General features: G+C 40.6%; 1 protein-coding gene across 1 annotated transcript in view; it reads right to left on the minus strand.

Annotated features, from left to right (window-relative positions):
- man1a2 (mannosidase, alpha, class 1A, member 2) overlaps positions 1–19404 on the minus strand; it is an 83814-nt gene extending 64410 nt beyond the window's left edge. Inside the window, exons 1-2 of the mRNA XM_053877141.1 lie at positions 19197–19404; positions 16768–17309 (exon numbers count right to left, since the gene is read on the minus strand). Coding sequence (XP_053733116.1) covers positions 16768–17081 — 314 coding nt within the window. The 5' untranslated portion in view covers positions 17082–17309; positions 19197–19404. The remainder of the gene's footprint in view (positions 1–16767; positions 17310–19196) is intronic.
- Positions 19405–22437: the final 3033 nt, after the last annotated feature.

A 22437-nucleotide genomic window follows, 5' to 3' on the forward strand; every position in this document is an offset into this window, starting at 1 on the left:
AGTGAAAACCCAATGTTTGCCATGTCGATAAACCGTGGAGATATAAACATATGTGGCGATAATATGATGAAAGCCTTCATAAAGAGATGTGTGAAAGGCGATAACACTTCGAACCTGGCACGGTACCCAATGATGGTCACCGTGACTTGTTCAGGGAATTCAAGGTGAGTGAGTTTCAGTTTACTCCCACTTGTGTCACGTTAAACTCAGCACGAACACACACTGCGCTAATTAGGTGAGAGGACCAGCTCATGAAGTTGTGGAGGCACAGGCTTTTACAACGCTGCCGTCATAAAATCCATTAGATGTTCCCGTGAAGGAAACAGAAATCTCTGCAAGATGAATGCACACGATGACAAAGCAATTGAGTCTTACTTCTGTTGTTAAAAAACGGTTCATATCCCATGTGGATGCTGACTGTCTACAACTGTCACAGACACAGTTAGGGGTTTGTCACTTGAGATTATGTGCAAGTTAATGTTTTGTTTGTCTGTCTGAGTGGTATGCACTCAGTATGGAAAATCTCGGAAATTCACAGGTATTGGTTTCGACTATTTTTTGCGCCAACCCCACGTAAGACAGAGAGGAATGTAATCATTGTGACAATGTGAATGTCTCAATTTTCGTTAAATATCATTACATTTAAGCTGCTTCTACCAACTGGAAACTGAAGGTTGAAGTTGTCAGTACCAGTTCAGTTTCAAACAAATTGAAATTAATTATTTTTGCCACAAAAAAACACGAGAATGCTGATGAGCAAGCCAGAAAAACTCCATCCAGTCGGATCATTATGCGAATGACAAAAGCAGCCGCCGCCGACGGGTGGCACATCTCACCCCGCTGCTCTGCAGTTACAAGAGCTGCAGGAAATAGGACAGGTGAAGACCGTGAAGAGGCGATACAGTCCATGGAGATAAAGAAACATTATCTGGGGTTTCACATGGTGTTACAAGCCGCCGGCTGTTGACACAACTCTAACTCATGTGAATCTGGGTGAAAAATGAAAACATAGCTGCCTCTAAGGAGTGCGATATGGACTCGTTTCTTCTTTGCTGGCACTAATATCACATGATATTATGAATGAGTTATGTGTTAATTAAGAGGGCAAAAATATTAAAAAAAAAAAAATATTGCTGTGCGTCCAGCGAAAATCCTTTAGTCAACGCAGAAACTGGCCTGCATTGCAGGAGAACCTTGTTGTGTGTTATGTCCAAGTCGGTATTCGGTCAGTTTAAATTGTTTTATTGATGTCAACATCTGATGGTGCTGTTATGAAGTGACATAATTTCATTTACTTATTTAGGGAGAATGTAGGATAGGAGCAGTTCTTGCGGGCCGCCTTGACAAAATGTGATCGACAGGCTCAGATACACTCAATCTTTTTTTTTTGTGGATAACAGCTTGGAATACAATTTTTGACAGCAGGGTGGAGTGTGAATATTGACCACCCAATATTCTTGCACAGGCACTAATCATCGGACTTTTAGGGCATCCATTGTTTTGCAGGATGCCCAGACCCTATTTAAAAGCATGGTTGCAGCCCGAGTCTTATGCTGCACACATGGCACTGGCTCCCAATGAAAACTTAGTCAGACGAACAGTCCATTTGGCGAAATGGACTTTCTGACATCATCCACAGTGCAAATACAGTAATGGGCGCCCTCCCATAACAAACAAGATTCTTGAAAAGCGCACCACATGCGCTTTTTACTAGATTGCACACATGAAGACAAACCTCTAAGTAAATTAAGTTATACATTCTTCCAACTTCCGACACCATAAGGGATACATGAAGCACTAGTGAGCTCTGCTCATATCTGTTTTATGTTATTATGCTATTAAATAATCGGAATTTGGACATTTGTGAATCGATTCAGAGTCAGTGATGCATCAAAGAATCGTTTTGCCCACTACTCCGAGTCGGCAGGCATCACACACACATACAATGAAACGTCACAATTATGAATCACATCAAACCTTAGAGAGAAGAATTCTAATTATTCCACAGCACTTCTTATTGAGGACAATTGGCGGGGCACTCTTTGAAACCTATTAAAAGTAATCAAATCATTTAACTGTTGTATTTGATTTTGCCAACTGGTGAGATGTCAGCAGCACTAATCAAAAGGTAATAGCAGGGGCACATCATCGCACCAGTTTTGCATTGCAGATTTGTTTTGGTTGTACACTATACATCATGTTAAAACAGGGTTCTTAAATTGGTATTTTTTATTCTCGCTGTTCATGGACCTTAACTACCTTAACCATAAATAATGCACAGGTGTCCTATATAGTCCTATATATAGTATAATACAGTATACTATACTATACTATATAGTACATAGTATAATAGTCCTGTGTAGGCAACACAACTGAGAGACCAACGACTTGAACAGTCCATGTTTGGCAACTTCAGAAAGGTTTGTTATATTCGTGCCGTGACAAACTGGATGATAAAGCCTGGGGGTCAAAGACCAATACGTGTATCGAAATAAGCAAGACACATTCAATCATAAAGCACATTTCACATGCAGAGGAAGTTCAAAGCGATGCACAAAATGGGTTAATTGCTTAAGTAAAGAATTCAACGAACGCAAAACGCATACTGCTTTGGTGGGTTTAAATATTCTCGCCAGAGGCACCAAAGGCAATAAATGAGTTGAAAGCCTCATCAAAATATTCACTCAGAGCGGTGAGATGTGGGCTCACACAACACAATGTAATAAGTGTGTCATATTTGCAACAAGCTGAATGGATGAATTCATCGACAGCACTCGGAGAAGACCATCAAACTAGCCACCAAGCTGAACTATGTCTCAGCGAGTGGATCACAGCCATGGGCCCTCACACTATTGGCAACACCTACCATCAATTACATCCGTCCTCACCTGGTCTGTCTCTTCAATTGTGTGGCCAGACACTGGACTTCAGTTCCTCAACATATTCCAAAATGTTTTTTTTGTGTCTGTTAAAAATCACAACAAAAACCACATTACTCCATTCCATGAAGCATCTGTATCACGGATATTTCGATGTATCCACTTTGTTTAATAAGCTTGACCACGTGAGCTTTCATCTTTAAAAACATATTGTTCTGAAGCCATGGCAATGTGCCACAATCGTTTACATGTAGTGGAAACCCTGGCATCTGTCCCGTCGTTTCTCCATAAGCTATAATTGTGTTTCTTGAGATCAGCCATCCGCGAGACGCAATGCAGCTAAATAGAGGGTTAGATAATGTTCAGTCATGTTTGTGAGAAAGTACTCATTCAATTTGAAGGATTTAGACAAGGCAACTGGACCTAGATAAGCCTCTGGACACGGAAAGTCCGGATCAAGATTTTTCTACACCAAATTCAATTTTTTAGCTCCACCGATACAGACAGCGTTTTCTACATATGCATTAGCCAGAAGCATGACGACATGGAATATGGTTGTACGTTAAAAGAAAGACCAACTGACTAAAGCCTGTCTAACCCTCACAAAATAAAATGATAAAATTATTTTTAAAAGTCAAAAAGAAGAGCATCATGGGTAATCTGTATGACTGTACTGTAGTCAATGGCTTTGTTGTGGATTGGTCTGTGTTTCATGGCGAAAGTGGAAACCCTGGAAAAACAATGACAACAAAGTGCTGAAGTGAAATATAAAGTCTAGTTATGCTAAAATCCTCTGCTTCCATTTCACTGTCAGTGTGCAGGACTGAGAGTAGCGGGGCTGAGAGAAGTGTCACTACATTATGAGAAACCAGTGGGTCGCAGATGAAAGCTGTATCGACCCGATCTTATGACTAAATCCAATACTATCCGAGCTTCCAAAATTGCAGGATCGGCGGCCGATACCGATCATGAGAGTCGAATTGGGACATCCATACTGTGGACCTGAGTTTAATGTCCAAACCTGAAGTTCATTTGTCTTATTTAAAAGCTCCACTAGGTCTTTCTTCAGTTACTTTTCTTAACTTCAGGCCCCCCCACCCCAAAAGAGAGCAAATTAATCGCCTGTGCAGTGTGGGTTGTTAGAAGATTGTGCCATTTAAATCTCCCATCGCACAGTGGAACTAACCTCTCACTTCTTGCTTGCATCAGGTACAATAAAAAGACAAGGTCTGCTACTGTTCATAGAGCCAAAATATCAAACCAAGCGGCTAAATAAAGCAACTCTCTGTCGACCTGCTAACGCAGGTGTGTCGGGCAAAAAATGATTCATTCCTACCAAGCTGTACGGTGACTCATGCATCACTCAAATTAAAATCAATTATCTTAACAGGATAGAAGGGGTGCAGAAGAGAAGATGCTCACTCAGATCGACCATAACACTATTTTGAGGCAACAAAAAGTAAAATGTCAGGCAGCATGTCCCAGTGTGCTTTCAATAATAAATGATAGTAACATTCCGATGCCATATTCATGTGCAGCCAACAAAGACCAAAATAAACAGCAGAGTTATGCAACATCACCCAGGAAACCAATAATACATATTCATGCAGCTCAGCATGTAATGGTTTCAAACATATCTTGCAATCCAGATCGCATGATATGAGAAGAATCCATTATGTATGTTGTAACATGAAGCTGTTTTATTCCATTTCCAGGACAGATGAGTTGCTCATGATTGGGGCAGTGCGATATGTGTGCCAAACCTAGCGTGTGCGAGACAACTGCCCCAGAGCAACATGCATTTAAATGTGATATTTAGATGGTGCCGGTGGTGGATGGCTGGCTAATGCGTGTATAAGTGAGTACCAGATCTGGGCGAGCATGACACAGTTTCAGCAACGACGGCTCTAATGGGTGATGATTGTGCTGCTTAGACACTCACTTAAAATTAATGCAGCATAACACAACAGCCCAGCGATAAATCCTCCCTCCGTGCAAACTATTATGTTCCATTTTTATTGAATCCGTTAAACAGAGCCGTTGACTGGCCGGTTATTTTGGAGGCGCTAATGTCTCCTGTCATTGATAGTCTGTCAACTTTTATTCATCTAAATGAGGCAGACATTATTAGCCATAGGAATTTTCAGCGCAGCTTCACAATGTTGTCAAATAAAACAATTGTTCTGCGTTTCACATTGATATTTCCGTCCGGTGCGTGAATGAACTGCATCAACTAAACGGGGCCAATCAATTTCATAGCCTAAAAAGAAACTGAGCTCAGTCCAATTGTGACTTTGTGTGCCAGACAGCGTTTGGAAGAGGACGCAGTTTTCTATCCGTCACGTGAGTCTTCTCCAAGCTGACCAAAACACAGATTCAACAAGAATCTTTTCAGATGCCGAAAAGTATGACTCACTCAACACGGTAACAAAACCTGGTAAAATAATGTTCGGAAAATGCTTGCAACTTTCAAGTAGCAAAGATAACCCATAAATCAATTTGCTGACAAAGTAACAAAAAAATATGATCATTACTGACGACGTTTACAAAAATTACATATTTCACATTATTTAATAAAACCAAAAACTAATGAGAAATTGCATTTTGCTGCAGAGTTAGTGATTCTTTTTCACACACACTGCTCGGAAAAAACTAATAAAAAGCATCATGCTTTCGGTTGGTACGATTATAACATTAATCAATTAAATGTAACATATTATAAGTCGTGAAATGGGTTGCCAAATATGCAGGCACAAATTTGCTTTCTGTCACAGTTCCTTTCCTTCCTTCCTCCTGATCTACGGAAATGGTTATATCAACACTAACACAACACTCTGGCCAGCCGTGGCCTTGGTATCCGGAGCCAGCAAGAAAGGGTGCTCCATGAGGTGACTGTGTCCTGGGAGGACAGAATGGAGGAAGTTTTGGAGAAGAAGAGGGCAAAGTATGCCAATCTTGTGGCTGATGAATGGGCAGAAGGTCCACTGCAAGCCTATCGAAGTGTTTGCAGTCAAGTCCTTACACTCCAGGTCTTTTGTATTTGTGGACTGCACAGGAGAAAAGCCATCCTGGAAGTGTCTGAGAAGGCTTCATGTTAGCTCTGGTTGAAGAAGGGGGAGGAGTGGCGTGTCGCACAAACTGGAGACCAGTCGGGGGACTGATCAGTGCTGATGTCCGAGAATCGATGATGTGTCCAAGCACCTCAAGCAGAGGTTTTACAGCACTTTTAATTTGTAAGATAAAACATCTAATGTCGCTTATAGAATATATATGTCTAATTCATTCATTGCAACACCAACATATCACAACAACAATCCAGACCAAAGAGCAGGACAGTAATCCCCAACGGCTCTACTGAGCTGTGCTTTGACTACAAGTCAATGACTATTAACACAACAGAAATCTTTGGTGTAATGAACAGTAACCTTCAAATGTAAAAAAAAAAAAATTAAGAGCTTACAGCCCTTCCGGCTAAATTCACAGAGAAAGGCGAATTGTACTTCTCTCGCCCTTTTCCCTCCCTTCTATTTACACCAGTCATTATCAGTCTCAGTCTCGGACTGCTGCCGATTCACTTTGTAGCCCTAAATGTCAAACGTGTCATTATGACAATTACCATTCAGCTGAAATGCCACCTAAGAGGAGCCCCGACAGGACTGGATCGTGATGTTAGCACCTCAGGGTTCACACTTCCTGTCCAGACGCTATGGAGAGGAGACTTTTTGCTGTTTACATTATTAAGGATATAATGCTGGATTCATTGTGACGACTTAAATCATGAGTCACTTTGACTGCAGTGCTTCATATTTATACGGTCGTTTCCTCCACACTTTAATTCAATTTCACTGTCAGTTTAAAAGTGGTCTTTCCACAGCAACCGCAACAGAAAACAGCAATGACAAATTTGGTAGCATGAGGGACACAGTGCAATACAGTGCAACCACAGCAACACAGCATACAAGTGTGTTGAGGAGCACCATCACTTTTTTTTTTGCACGCCTTCTTCACTTGCTTCAAGCGAATTTCACCACTCATGACCCTGTTGCTAGGTTGCGTTTCCATTGATTGGTTAGCCACAGCCACATTTTCAGTTGTGTGCAAGATTCTACTGCTGCACACTGATGTGAAGGGGTCAGTTCTGGCGTTTACCATGGCGCATGGAAGTGAGACCAGTCAAGTAAATGACTTGCCAAAGACTTGCCAACAAATCTGCGAAGACATTTGCATAGTCACAGTTTTCAATTTAATCATTGTCTTCACTTCAGATTGGTCAGGATCTGGGACCCTGATCTTAATGTCTCAATGGTGTCCCGACCAATAATCTAAAAGCTAATACATATTTAAACAAAACCGACCTGGTAAAGTTGCCATTATTCTGAAATAATATTAAACAATTTAGTTGTACTTGTGAGTTTGGGTAGTTGCATGTTGGAGCTCAGAAGCTCCAGTGAGATAGCTTCATCCAGTGAGAGGGCGGTTTCACACTGCAGGTTCCGTCTGGGGTGTCCTGAGTCCGATTCGCCCCCTGCTGTGCAGCCTCGCACCTCTGTGCCTCAGGCGCTGCCCCCCTTTTTATTCTCAGCTGGCACAAAATAGCTGGTTTGTGAGGCACAACGAAGCACGTCACAAGGTCATCATCAGCCGGGCGACAAACATCATCACCATCGGCTTGACCACTTTATGTCTATGTCAATTCTTAGCACAACAAGTCACCGTCACCTCAGATATTAACTGATGACGGACCTCCACCACGGCTGTAGCAGAATGCAGCGTTTCACAGCTAAAACATCTCGGATTTCTGAGCCGAACGCGCTTTGTCTCGAGACGGAGCGCACAGTGTGAAACCGCCTTGACTTTCAAGACTTATGACTCGGGGAGTAGGGATGTTTGCATTTAAAAATATAAACATTTATATCATGAATGAAAATAAACTGAGTGGCTTAATAATAATAATAATTATTATTATTATTAACAGTTCCTTTTGAAAAATGGCATCAATCAGATTATATGCATCAGGATCACTGGGTAGTCTACGCTGATGTAATAACCATATTCCTAGCCACCTCACTAAAAGGAGTAAGCTAAAAGGAAATGGCCGGAAATGAACAATTTAGATAGAGGTGAAAATATGCATCACACACAGTGATGGAACATTTCCAGTCAAGTCAACAGTGTTCTGTTTCAGAGAAAATAAAAACGTACTTATGCAAGTCTGGCTGGTACATGAAATTGTTCCTCATCCTGACACAAAATGACCAGCTCTGTGCTCTACGTGTAACCGGTCATACAGAACAAGGTTTCAGAATATACTTAATTCACAGGGGAAGACAGATTTCCATGGCTTTGTGGAAACAACACGATGGCTATGAACATTTATATACCAGGGCCGCGGCTGTCCAATCACATACAAATGCAAACACCACTTGCTTTCACTCTGGGTCAACTAGCACTCGGCAGAGAAGATGAAAATCCCCTCCACTGAAAACCCATTCTGTTTCTCAGCATCTTTGCTTCATTGCCGCCTCAAATGACAGTTGTGTTGCGAGCTATCAAGCAAAGGCTGGCTCACATAATAGCGACTGCCGCTTTATCTGCCGCACTTACACTTTAATAAAAGTTATGAGGGAACCACACACACACACACATATATATATATATATATATATATATATATATATATATATATACACATACATACATACATACATACACACACACACACATATATGCATATTTTTTCTTCTCCTTCTTATAAGGTTGAGCGTTAAGAAAGACCATACTTCATCAAAGGTATACTCTACATCTGCAGGGGTACAATGCAACTCCCGATGACCTTGTCTGTACTTCTCAGTCAACATCCTCCAGGCAACCATTGCTTCATGAATTCAAACGTCATATTTAAATAGCATGCTGTGAATAGCTCTTCTCATCTGTAGCCACATCCCGTAATAGAGGCATCATTTGTAAGTGCAAAAACTGTAAATGCTTATAAATCTTGGGGCGCTGTCGTAAACTTGATTAAAATGGTTCAGTCTAGTTAATGAGGTGGGACAGCACTGAATAATGGAGAACAGGCATTATCATTTAGGTTCAGAGATGGAGAACAGCAACATTTGAATCAATAGACAAAACTAGTTTCATTTTGGATTTCTGAATCAAGGCTAGACATCTTATGAGCAATGTGCTCCTGGCGAGTGTAGACAACTTCCATTACAGAAGGTAGCACTTCCCTTAAAGCATGTTCCATTTCTTTTGATCTCACACAAAAATGAGTTTGGTGACCTTGGATGGTAAGCAGATCGGTGGAACCAGCTGCTCCACACGTTTTTAAAAGAATCACTTTGACACTGGCCCACAGCTCGCTCTCTTGGTCAGATCCAATTGAAAGTCGTCCTTACAGGAGCAGAGAACAGTTCATCTTGTTTCAATGTCACATTCCTGTGCACACCACTGTTTGTTGTCTTTGCCTTGAAAAAAAAAACTTAAAGGTTTAAATGTGATGATTAGACATTAGAAAAAGGGTTTGATTTGATTGAAGCGGTTGCCCTTCAGCGTTACGTAGAAAATAATACCTGCTGCAAAGTCACTGCTACAACAAGCAACTCTTATGCCAAATGGGGCAACAGGAACAACTAAGTTATCGTTAGTTATAGCTTGAGTTTTGTGTCCATTTAGTGAAAATATTGAATTCAATTTTCAATGACTTTGTATTTGGAGGGCTTTATTTATTTGTTGCACAAATACAAAGTTCAGTCAACTAGTTGTAAGAGATAGAATATGTTGACTTATTACAAGGGCTGTATTGGTTCACATACTCGGCCCGGATCCCTGGTGATGTGTCCTCTGTATTGAGAATTTGATGCATATAGCGAGTAACTCCGGCAGGCATCTTGCCAAGCATGCACCAAGGCATGTACCTATGACGTAGCTGTTGACATATGAAGCCTTGCAACCAACTGTACTATGTCACCAGTTCAGGAACTGGATCACACAGTTCATTCACAGATTTAAGCGGTGACAAAACACAACGGAAATCAATATTTGGACACTCTATGTATGCAACTACATTTAAACAGTGAAAACATATGGCATATTATTATCATTTGTCTATGATGTCATGTAAGTACTGGCACAAAAGAATGGGTGAGATGCATCGTGAAAAAAGCCATTTAAATCTGTCGAATTTGTGAACTGGCTAATGCATCTACCATCTTATGACTGGTGGCGGAGTGTGAAATCTCTGACAAAACTGGACAAAACAGAAGGGTGGCCAAGCCACTGAGACACATAATCTCGTTCTTTGCATGTGTCTGCACATGAGGTTGCACACAGCATGACTCTTCAGTCAGTTGGAGAAGCTGCAGCTGTGATCTGCACTCAGGAACACCGGAGTCACATTAAAAGATGAAAACAAAACACGACAGAGAGGCAGGAAATGAGATATCACGACAAGATCTGAGTAACAGTGAGAAAGAGAAGATAAGCCTTGATCACATTCTTCTGGCTTCTTACAGCAAATATGAGTTCAAGGCGTAAACTAAAATAATTGAAACCTTGAATTTGATAGGGTAATTTGTTTCCCCCACTTCAATGCTTATTTGATTCTGTAAAATCTGAATGCCAAATGGAGAAACAGTATAATAAAGGGCAGCAAACACAATGTCTGAAGGACAAAATGTAGTTCTTTGTTAGAGATTTTAAACTAGGTAGTACATACATGAAAACCCAAGCGATGAAGAGCAACGCTGAGTAATGCAACTTGCATTTGATGTCCTTGGATTGAACTGCAACAATGAATAATAATACCTCAATAATCATTACCCCAAGTGTCAAGCATCACTTATTATAGGTACACGCTCTGCACTAGCTGAGGACATGCATCAAACCCAAAATCTGTTTCTCGGAAGAACGAAAAGTGTTGGTTTTTCATTTCACTTTCCAACACATACAAAAGAAAGAAGTCCCCAGGTAAAGAAACCCTCATGTCAATTGTGGACTGGTTTATCCATTTTGCAAAAAGAGCTGGGGAACATAGTTCACGTGAGAAATTATTGTAAGATTACGAGACGCTTCAGTAAAACTAAAGGCTATAATAAAGTAAATTGATGGATTCATCCATCTATCTAGAAGATACTTCAGATAAGGATGTTAGCAAGTGTGTCTCCAGCTGCACCAAATAATTTATAAAGTAGAAGCCCATCATTGGAAACAACTCTTTCTGTCATATATATTTAAAAGAAGTTCCAAGAGAGGACTTCAGATGCCCTGTAACACAGTCGATAATACAGTACACACAAAAATCGGGATGATTCGAATAGATCTCTTCCAAGAAAAGACATGGGAACCTTCTCCAGAAAGCCTCCTATTCTCCCCAAAATTGATCTTGGAGACCAGTGTAATTTCAGAGTAACAACATCTCAGAAATCTCTCTCATGCTTCAGAAAGATGACAGCAAGAGTGAACAACCTGTAATATTTCAGTTGGAGAGATAGTCTCTTTCATCACTCTCGGACGGGTGTACATCTTTGTGGTGTAAGGTATTCATGCTCGAGCTCACAAGTTCTCGAGCCTGCACACTGTAAATCCAACATGGTCTGACAAGCTTTTTTACACACACCAATCACAGATCTGTGCGGCACATCCACATAATTGACTTTGCTTAGTGAAGAAGGAGTGGCTTTCAGGCTGAGATCTTTCACTTAAATTGTACAAAAATGACTGAACATGGTTGAACATTTGAAGTCAAAAGGTATGAAAAGAAAAAAAGTGGATTGAGTCAAGAAGGTGTCTACTTTTATCAAAAACCGATGCATATAGAATCGAAAGCTATGCACACATTGGCGAATTATCGTCAGAGTAAAGGCGCAAAAAAAGCGTGTTCAGACTATGATAGACTAAAAAAGGACACAGTCGTGAGAACTGACTGCTCAAAAACTCCTGTGAGCTACTGCTTTAAATTGATCCAGACTGATATTGTGTGCAACTGTGCACAAAGTGGCACTCCTTCTTAGCACCTGGGGATTGTGATGTAAAGTCAAGCACACGTTGTAGCACGACACACACCGCCAGCAATTTAAATGGAGGCTGACAAGCGAGTGAAGCATGGAGGCACGAAATTATATCCAAGATCAGACTAACTATGATAAATAAGGGAACGTTGGTGCAGGCACAGTGTGATCCGGACGCGGGGGGATGGTGATTTACGACTGAATCAAAGACTGAAAGCAAAATAATTCGCCACACGAAACTAATGGCCAAAACAGCGCTCACTGCAACAGATACAATCAAGAACACCAGTGAACTTGACACTATTTTAAACTAGGTTGGGGGCAAATGGGGCACATATCTGGAAATACAATTGATTTGACTCAATACGCCACTGTCATTTATGATCTAATCCCAATTACACAATGATGGATGGATGGATGGATGACAGTTTTAAGTATGAAAAAACATCGTATCTATGGCTGAAAAGGTTTCCAGTGACTCTAAAAATTGGATTCTACAAGTACAGTTGCTGTTTTTCTTACCTCAACCACTTGCTTGCAACATTTGAGGCATGTTACAGTTACATATGTACTGTAATTTGTGCTTCACAGTAAACATTTGCCACTCTGAAGTGGAGGATCATTTCGAGATGAAACTGAAAAAAAAAAAAAAGTGCGCATGGTAGAAGGGATTTGGCTTTCCAGAAAAAGAAATCTGAAAAGATACCCAAAGCAACCCATGCCGGCATATAATACGCTGAGCACTGCAGGGTAACTTTACCATGACTTTATCTTCGAGCTAAGGAAATACACATGCAAGCATGTAGCTTGATGTCATATCAAATGTATCCACTACACTTACATTTTTCTCACGAGCACTACCCAACTTCCCCAGCAGAAGATTCTAATGCAGACTCGACATAGACTCTCTAAAACATATTTTGCTTATGTAAATTAAAAATTCACAAAATTACTTTTTGCGTTAATTTCCTCATTTTAAAATGGTAACATTTTAGCAATTATATGTAGAATTATATACCATTTTAAATTCTCCCGTCCCCCAAATGCTTTGTTGAAATAAATGTTTGTGGAGATCAAATACATTTTAGATGACTTTTCGTTTATTATTATGGAATTACAAAATACCCAAGACGATTTAAAATAACGCTGACATTTTTGACAGCTTAATTGGCCTTTTCCCCCCACACATATTAAGCACAAAATTATTATTGATAATGTGTGTCATAGAGAATGTTGTTACACGTCACATACAAGCCAAAAACTGGATCAATATTCTACATCTAAGCCTTAAGATAAAGTGACACTGCAAGTCAACACAGGTGACCCTTCAAACCCTCCATGCAAAACCTTCTGCAGCCAGTTTCCAGATAGAATTCCACCCAAGAAACCCATTACCTCTTTCTCATATGACAATCTTATATCCAAAGAGACTGGCATACGGATATCTGAGACACCACAGAAATCATGTCGTATGGATTCTAAACAGCCATACAATTAGGCAAGAGGAAAAAGCCTTCTAACTGTAAAAGGCTATTTTCCACACCATTTGTGAAGACATTCCAAAACTGCTAATCCTAAATCTGGGATTATAGCACACATTAAATAATCCTTGACCGGCACATAGAGTGAAAGTAATAACTAAAAGGGTGTATTTAAATTCCCTCCCCGCTACCTGCGCCGACAAAGTATGTTCTGAGAGATTAGCCAGCATTAGGAGTGATAGTTGCACCAATTGAAACCTTATTTCTACAGCCAAATTAAAATTTTAATTTTGGCGGCAGATGGCAAGCTTGTCGAATCTGCAGGGCAGTTTGGCAAGCACCCAGCATGAAGGCTCATTACTGCAGGATTAATTCCTAAACCTTGATCACAATCCTAAAAATCGTAGATCTTCATTTGGCTGATACCGCTAAACCACTAATCCTTTTATACTGACAAGCAATAGTGACGTTGCTCAGTCTAATATTTGGTAAAGAATATAAGCCAGTTCCCCCCAAAATAGACGTTGTGCTCCTTCATACTTAATTGTTTTATTTCTTCAGACCATTAAGTAACACAGCCGGGTCATCATTGTCAGTAGACTGTTCAGATTACAACATCAAGCTCTTATGGGCTAAAGATGGGACAATAAAATGTGCAACACAATATATTGTTATGCTCCCTCTCATGATAAATGATCAATACAATCACTGCAAACATTCATGTTTCAAGCCATCCTCACTGCCATGCTATAATATACTGACGTTGGGAAAGTGGATTGTTGCACCCTATGATGATGTCGAAGGCAGCCTTCAGTGTTGCATGTTGATGCATTAGCTTTTCAATTGAAGCACATGTCCCGTCTCCCTCGGCATATCCTAACACCATGGGCAGCGCATTGTGGGGAAAAAAACTGGTTGGGGTTAAGTAAGCAATAGGATGGCGCTCTTTTCTTATTTCTACTCGTAATAATGTGTCAAGTGCTACTTAAAGCCCTCAATCTGGGAATGAGGAGAGCCACAGAAATGGTCATTTATAGCAAGTGACCTCCACGATTTTAAGGAGAGTCACCACACCGCCAAAAAAAAAATATTTTTAAAAAGAAGAAATAACACCTGATCAAATGTATCAACAGTTTCGTTCCTGGTGCTGTCAGGTTGCTGAACGTTGGACAATAGCTGCAGTACTGTTTATTTGTTTATATTTAGTATATATATATTTATTTATTTTTATTTGTTAGCATTTATCTGATATTTATTTATTTTGGACATATTGTTTTTGGATACCGGAAGCCTCAGACCGAAATTTCGTTGCCATAATACAGTGATATGTTTTGTGCAATGACAATAAAGAAAGTCTAAGTATTAAAACGACGTGGAAACATCAAAACAAACAGATAGCACACAACACATTGTGGAGGGGGACATGAACATGACAGTTTGTCGCTGTGTCATTTATGGAGAAATCCCAAAAGAAACATCATGATGACTGAAATCTGTTGCTCACGTAACTCAAGTAGCACGTTGCAGGGCGCAAATCCCATAAATGCCGGACTGTTTGCTCACACGGATGGTCAATAAGATCAAGATTGTGTTTCTGGTTGCTTTGAGAGAGGATATGATGAGCACTTCACGTTACTTCACAGTTTGCCAGTCTGTCGGTAACACAGCTTATTTAGTGAAACTGAAGAAGGAGATGATCAATGAGAACACAAATGACCCCAGGTTTAGACAAGTTGCTGCTACTCGCAAAACACCAGAAATCACTTACCAGGTTTACAAAAAATATTTGGGCATTGTGATATCCTTATGATACTATCATCATCACATGCCAAAGATCGTCTCAATATCAAATTGTCCTTCTGACCTTTCCTACATTTTCAAATGGAATCAAAAGTTGAAGTCCTAAAGCTAAAGACATAACACAACCTACAATGCATATAAATTACTGCTTTTTTTCCTGCACGCAATGAAGGTCATATGTCATCCAAGTGTCCAACTTGAGGTGCACAAGATGTTTTCAGAACAGTTGAACTTGCAAGTAGGAGGGAGGAAATTAAAACCCAAAACCACCAGGCATAACCACCAAAATCTGGTCCGGAAGTTTTCACGCTTTTGTAGCTCTGATCAGGCCAAAGCCTTCTTTTTCCTCTTACAAAGCAGGTACAAGGTCTAAAGCTTAGAAGACTTCCTGTTTGGAAACCCTAACTAAACCGCAGGAACTATGGAAACTGAACAGTAGCTGGCGTTCAACAGTGAGAAATGAGCACGATGGTAAGCACTCTGTGAAACTAATGACCACCCACACATGCATGGAGGAGACCTTTCTGACAGAACGAACTTTTCCACCTACTATTTGGCAGCCAGCATTAGCTTCCACGACTTTTGATCGAAAATAATTTAGGATTTGAATCTTAAGTAGGGCTGGCATTCAGAAACAACTTCATGATAATTTATTGTATTAATTATTGCGACAAGATGAGTGCTTTTGCGTTGAGAAAGCATTCAAAACCTCTTAGCCACGTACTCCAGATCAAAATTGGATTCTTATTTGGTACCACACGGGGAATTAAGTGCCAATCCTAGGTTCATAAAAGAACAAGCTTAAATAAATAACCAGACAGGCACTGAAGCGGGCGCATACCTCTGCCAAGCACCTCATTCCCACCTAGTTTTATTTTTTTAACCCAGTATTGGCTTATATTTATCTTCTTCATAAATATAGCATTTTGAATAGGACTAACAGCGGTGCACTAAATGAGACAGAAGGTGACCGTAGTGTGACAGCTATCCTTAAAACACACACAGAGGCTGGTTGCGAAGAAAAGGTTGCCCATCAGTGAAGTCTCTGTAATGAATGAGAAAACCATCTTTTCAGTCATTCTGTTTGAGTCCTGTGAATCCTGTTGCATAACTTCCACCATTTAAGGAAGTAAAGATAATGCAGATCCCCTTGTGATAGAATTTATCTCTTCGCATCAATTCATTATATTTTTACAAATGTTACAAGGAGTAATTGAATAAGGCAGTAAATTATGAGGCAGTTTTTTTCTGACACTGAATCACATTGTGTGCAGCCAACAGGTGTTTCTCAAACATGTTAAAGGTGTGACTCTCTTGACAAGCTACACTGACAGTGGTATAAATCTAACATCAAGACCTGGGTGGGAGGACACACCGAGAAGCTAACAATGAAATATTGATGACGGAGTATTCAAATTGGAGGATATTCAAACATCTTACACGCTGTGCCCCTTAATAATCAATAGACTCTTATCAGTTCGCTCCAAAGATTAGATCAGATACCCTTTAATCTGGAGGGGGTGCAAGGGTAAAAAATCCTCCAGTGAAAGATTACTTGGATGGTATTTTCATGAAATCTGTAAATAAATCCGTTCTTACCGGTGCCTGTGCTCATCATGCGCCCCTTGTCCATGAATGACAACCTGTCCAGAAGCATGCTTCCCCTCTTTGGGCGGGTCAATGTGGGGTATGAGCACGTCTTCCAAGCCCAGGTCAAAGCGCTTGTGCTTGGAATTGTCTGGGAGAAAAAAGAAGGCCCCGAAACATAACGTGATGAAGGCACTGAGGATGAGGAGGAGGATAAACTTCTCCGAAAGCCTCAATGTAGCCCTGTGGTGAGGGAATGAGGAGGCTCCTGGCGGCAGTGTGGGTATCCTGCGGCCCGACAGCGGCAGGAGAGCCGGTGTGGTCATATTGCGACCGTTGAAGTAATCTTCACCAAGGGGTAGGGACAGGGAGGAGGGGGTCAAAGGGGCCTGAGTGGGTGGGTTTATAAATGCCACGGGTGTCGTTGTAGCAGCATGCACCGGCAGGTTGTGCTATATTATCTCATCCCTGCGTCCTGTAATCCACAGAGCAAAAATGGCAGGGGTCCCTCAAGGATGGATTGGCTTGTCAGAAAGGAAAGAGTCATGATGATTCTGTGAGAAAAGAGATTACAGTCAGTCAGAAAACCCCATCAGAGAGAACAGAAATTTCAAGACACCTAAATAACATATTTAAAATAGATCACATAAACATCACACAAATATAGTTCAGCTAAATTTACATCCAGATGGAGGCGACTATTTAACACTCAGTGCAACCTTGTTAAACAGTGCTTTAAGTGTGATCGGTAGGTGCTTAATGTCCTTTTAAGAAATATTTTTTCCTGACTGTCGGCAGCATTAAGAGGTGTATTAGAGGGTACCGAGCTGATGCACATTAGAACATGAGGTGCATTCATTACACTCTTACTTAACTGCATAATTATAGTGAAACACTTCTTAAGAAGCCGTGTTCCTCAAGTCCACAGCAATCTCTGTTTATGCTCAGCTTAAGCAAAGTACGGCCCGTGATTTTTTTTTTTTTAATGGTTGATGACAAACACGGCAACATGTTTGAACGGTTACACACTTTCTACATTTTAGCTTGCGATGGTCCCGTGGCCTCATCTTACTGTGGACAGAGCAATGATGTCAATCAATCTGCGACTCATTTAATAGTCGGTTCATGTGGAGTATGTTGACTAGCAGTGACATAGCTTCACACGTTTATATCTGTATGTATTACGTAAGAATAACAAAATAACAGGTAAATCTGGTGATGGGACTTGTGTCACAGCAAATAAACTTTGCACCGTGCGATTGCATCCACAGGCATTTTAGGTCCACTTTCAATATCTGTCTCAATGGTAAATGATTCACCAAATCCCAAACTTGATAAATGAGTAACAGACCTGAAAGATACACATGATAGCTGGATTGATTTGGATGTGCATGTGTGAGTGTGTGATAGTAGGGATGTATCCCTCCTGTCTTTTGCATCGTCTATGACAGACTTTACAGGGAGCAACTCGTGCGATTGTTCTCTACCTGAGGGCACCAATAACAAACAGGTCTGCCACCACAACAAGCTCATGCATCACTTGAGAAGGAGTAGCCAAAAACAGTCACAGCAACACAACAACAAGTCAGTCCTGTTATAATTCCGTCTCTCGGTACTAATGATGTATGTTCTACAAGAGTCAGAGTAACACCCTTCATCAATCACCAAACTGCTCCCAGTGATGAGCCAGAAGGAGTCCAGCTTTTGTGTTTTGCCGTTTTTACTGCATGGCACATTAGTTTCCACCAGACAGCCGCTTGATATTCCACCTCCAACAGAGGCGTTTGGAATGACAAGTCGGGCATATGGCAGCTCAGGGTGGTTATAGAAGAACGTGCAAGTTGAACACATTCGTGTTCCATACTGACTGTAGTTCTGTGGCTATCTGAAAATGTGCCGACTTTACATGAGAATTTGGCATAAATCCAGGTTATTATTCTAAGAGGATTCTAATGATGCAATACAAAAACAATCCATTGGTTAAAGCTGGAGTTTTATGGTTGCTCCGAGACACTTCGTCACACAAGAAGGTGTCTGGTATCGAACCAGAAACCTTCACATCAACAGACAGCCTCGCTTCGAGCTACAACAACAATAACGCATCCCGATCGGAAGCGTTTTCTTGAGCCCAGTGGTGTTCTGCATGGAGGTGTGACGTGGAATCGCCTCCACACTGAATACCAAGTTCATTCTCCGACAGTGCCAGGTTGCTAAGTTAGCATTGACGGCTAACGCAGGCTAGTGACAGTTAAATAGAGCGGCTGGGCCGAGGAGCGAAGTTTAAGTCGAAATACTAGCTGCGCTTTTAAATATACCCTGACATGTGAGTTCATGTCCGCTGACAGGCAACTGGGAGTCCCGTGGGGGGCAAAGACAAGGCTCGGAAAGCCGTTAGCTCTGTGTGGCTACGTGGCTAAGGCTAGCGCTCTCTGCATCACCACCTTTTCTCGTTTTCTCGGCGAAAATCGCTGCCAAGTGACGATTAAAGGTCCCCATCGTCGTCGCAGGCGTCTGGGCAGATGTCCTCATATCCACAGACGGTTCCTCGGTTCTGGGCTCAGCGTCATTTAAGAGGCAGACGGAACGCTCCGGCAGCAGGTCCCGTGGATGAGGAGTGGATGACTTTCCGCTGCAGCGGCGGACTGAGCGAGTGGAGCTGCCGCGGCTCGATCCAGCATCAACTACTCAGGCTGCCGGACCAAGGGAGCGTGTGACAAAAGCATGACGTGGACTTGCACTGTGAGAAATCTAAATGCTATTATGTCATTATTGTGATTGTCAAGCATTCAATAAACACTGAAATAATTTCCCTGTTTATATATTCGCTCACATACATCTATTTAATATATTTTTAACAGCTATTTAACCTCTCATCTCTCTCTCTCTCTCTCTCTCTCTCTCTCTCTCTCTCTCTCTCTCTCTCTCTCTATATATATATATATATATATCAAAAGAACCAATTTTTTGCATATGGGTAGGCTCAGAAAAAGCAGTGGTGAAAATAATAAGATCACAATTAAACTCATGAAAAACAATAACAAGCAGGCTTCGATTTCACTTATATATATATATACATATATATATATATATATATATATATATATATATATATATATAGATAGATAGATAGATAGATAGAAAGATAGATAGATAGATAGGTAGAATGTTGTGTTTTCATCAGTATTGGTTTGTCTGTCTATGTCGAAAGTTATTTGAAAAGTTAAGGATGAATTTGGAAGATTTTTTTTTTTCAGGGAATATGAATATATATGAAATGGGAGAAGGAACAAATAACTTTGGGAGTGATCCCAATATTTTGCGGAAGGATACCTCATGTGGAGATTGTCTTGGGGGTGGGCTTAAACTGCTTGGCGGAGTTTTGCTCTCTCTGAGTACTTTTCTATTTTCTTTACTCATTTTTTGTTTGTTTTTGTTTTTAAATTAGAAGCTGTTGCTTTAATGTCTAACATCTTAGAAAAGATATGCATTCGTCCCAAATTGGGGGAATTTCTGTCATCACAGTCGTAAAGAAAAGACTTTAGAGAAATGCTGTACTTGAAGCAGCAACATTTTGGCAAATGGCAACAAGATAAACTGACACTGTAAAATGTAGTATCTAATGGTGAAACACTACTAAAATGTGGTTCATTAAAACTATCCATATTGTAAAGCAACATTTCAGAGTAATGCTGGGGTAGGGCTGATTATTTATTCATGTTTATTCATCTGTCATGTTGATACATTAGTAGTCGACTGTGGTTGTACTTAGTAATAACAACATAATGTCAAATATAAATATAGCAGGCACCATAAGTGGCTGTGTAACAAATCAGGATATGACAGGCTGAATGTTCTAGAATATTTTTAAAATTATTTTCCTTTATATTTCAATGTAAATGAAAAACATAATGACAAGAACTAAAATAAAGGCCACACATTTCATTTCAACAATAACTGCAATGTAATTGAGACGCGATCCCCTCTGCAAACATGGACACCTAAAGTTTATCCTCAGCCATCAATACTGCTGTGGCAGAACCAGCTCAGATATAAACATGACAGCATTCACAGAGAGCAGTTTGTTGCTGTCATAGCTCGAACAGCAAAATAAATAGTGTGTTAGCAGGGGTAGAAATAGTGTTAGTCCTTGAAGGAGCTGTTGTGGTAGCACTTATATAAAGACTAATATTCAGGAGTTTAACAGTTTTATTTCCTCTGTATTATTTGAAAAAAAATGGTTCACCATTGGATCAGTGACCCCTATCTCAATGCGTATGAAATAATCTTCCAAGTTGATTATGCAAATACTTGACCAGGGTTAAGGAGACATTAGTGTTACTGCACTTAACTTCTCTGCCTGCATCCATACATCACACAAGGTCTCCTCGTGGCGCTGTGTAATCTTATAAAATGCTCTCTCTTTTATCAAAACAGAGGGAGCCATCGAGGACACACTTCATCATTTTAGTCTAAAGCAGAAACTTTTGGAGGGGTGGAAGGGCTGTGACTGACAAGTGCAGGGTCTCTCTCTCCTACCTGACACATGACTAAATGAAAGACAAATATTACTTTGCTATCCGGAGCGTTTCATCCACTCCATCGAGCAGCGTTCGGTTCACCTCAGCCAAGAACACTCCTCTGCCAGCCAGCAGTTCACTCAGCTTTGTCTGCTGGGGAGGGCTGTCATTTGTCAGACAACCAAGACTCTTGTCCTGCAGGGGAATATTCTCAGACTGTTCTGGTGAAAACGCATCTCAAACATAGGTCAAACTATATCTTATGAAGATGTCATCGCACAGCCAGTGTTCCAGCTTGAGTGTGTATTTAGTGACCTTTAGGAAGTACACAACAATGTGGCAACTGAGGCTGAAAGTAGTCAATAAGGAGGAGCTGCTGGCGGGGCAATGCCAAACTCAAGGTCTGCATTGAGCACATGATAAAATGTTAAATAGTCCATGACATGATTTCAAAATGTCTCATATAAACAATTAAAAGGCACTCATCCCATAATGCACAGCAGCAATTTAACCTCTTACAGCAGTTAAGATCAAATTTCTACTCCAAATAAATCATTATCAGTTTGAAAAAATGCAAAAACACAACCACTATAAAAACGATACCAGGTCAAATAACACAAGGAAGATGTGGGTCGTGGATTCAGATGGAGGATGCTGAGTTGCTCTGGCAACCGCTTATAAATAATACTTCGTGACTCACATCAGAGGCAAATAAAAGAAACGAAGAACATACTAGCAACAACACATTTGACAACTTACAAAAATTCATTAAGAGATCGTATTAGAAAAAAAAGTTAAATGGATGTTTATTCTGAGATATTTATGTTTATTTCTTTAGCAGTGTTTCGGGTTCATCCCAGCTATGTAGGCTGAGAGACAGGGACACCCTGAACTGGGAACATGTGGACAGACAACTACTCATACACACACGGATTCTTTAGAATTGTCGGGTTTGATCAAAACAGTCTCCACATTTTCAGAAGGAAGTTCACTCATGATAGAAGGTTTCATTGAAACTGTCGTTCAAAGGCTATTGAGCGGAGAGTGCCATCTAGTGGGCCCTAAAAATAAGAACAACGTAGTGATGGGATGGTGGGGCCTCATGAAACAGTGTCCTTATTTTCTAAAATCTTGGCCTTTTAACAACTACTGCAATGAAACTTCA

Source organism: Synchiropus splendidus, chromosome 10, assembly GCF_027744825.2.
Source record: "Synchiropus splendidus isolate RoL2022-P1 chromosome 10, RoL_Sspl_1.0, whole genome shotgun sequence".
Lineage (NCBI taxonomy): Eukaryota > Metazoa > Chordata > Actinopteri > Syngnathiformes > Callionymidae > Synchiropus > Synchiropus splendidus.